Genomic DNA, 359 nt, shown 5'->3' with positions numbered 1-359 from the left:
GCAGATGTCCGACACGCAGAGACTCCTGAGCTCTGATTTGGAAGTCGTGGTGAGTGGTTTTCCTGGGGGCTGGTGCAGGTGGGGAAAAAAGGGACTTCCTTAACCACAGCATGCCGGCATTTGCCTGATTTGCCCCGTCTCCCACCCTCTGACATGCCTGCTGGCGGGTGCCTGCCTCCCTGCTATCCCTGCTGCATGTCATGACAGAGGCGCATTACAGAGCTGGCATGCCCAGGGCCTGGCTGTTGTCCAATGTTTGGTGCCGTTGGTGGACTGTCACCACCTCTCTGCAAGCGTGGTGGCAAGGTGCACAGTAGACTGAGCAATGCCCGGCTCTGAAGACGTGGTGAGGCCATCCT

The 359-nt window shown here is 58.8% G+C and overlaps 1 protein-coding gene across 1 annotated transcript in view; it reads left to right on the top strand.

Annotated features, from left to right (window-relative positions):
• BAIAP2L2 (BAR/IMD domain containing adaptor protein 2 like 2) overlaps nucleotides 1–359 on the top strand; it is a 14,139-nt gene that overhangs the window by 5,096 nt on the left and 8,684 nt on the right. The window contains exon 6 of the mRNA XM_009647841.2: nucleotides 5–49. Coding sequence (XP_009646136.2) covers nucleotides 5–49 — 45 coding nt within the window. The remainder of the gene's footprint in view (nucleotides 1–4; nucleotides 50–359) is intronic.

The sequence above is a fragment of the Egretta garzetta genome, unplaced genomic scaffold (assembly GCF_000687185.1).
Source record: "Egretta garzetta isolate BGI_Z169 unplaced genomic scaffold, ASM68718v1 scaffold51, whole genome shotgun sequence".
Taxonomy (NCBI): Eukaryota; Metazoa; Chordata; class Aves; order Pelecaniformes; family Ardeidae; genus Egretta; species Egretta garzetta.
The sequence above is the reverse complement of the archived record's forward strand: the minus strand, read 5'-3'. Positions and strand labels throughout refer to the sequence as shown.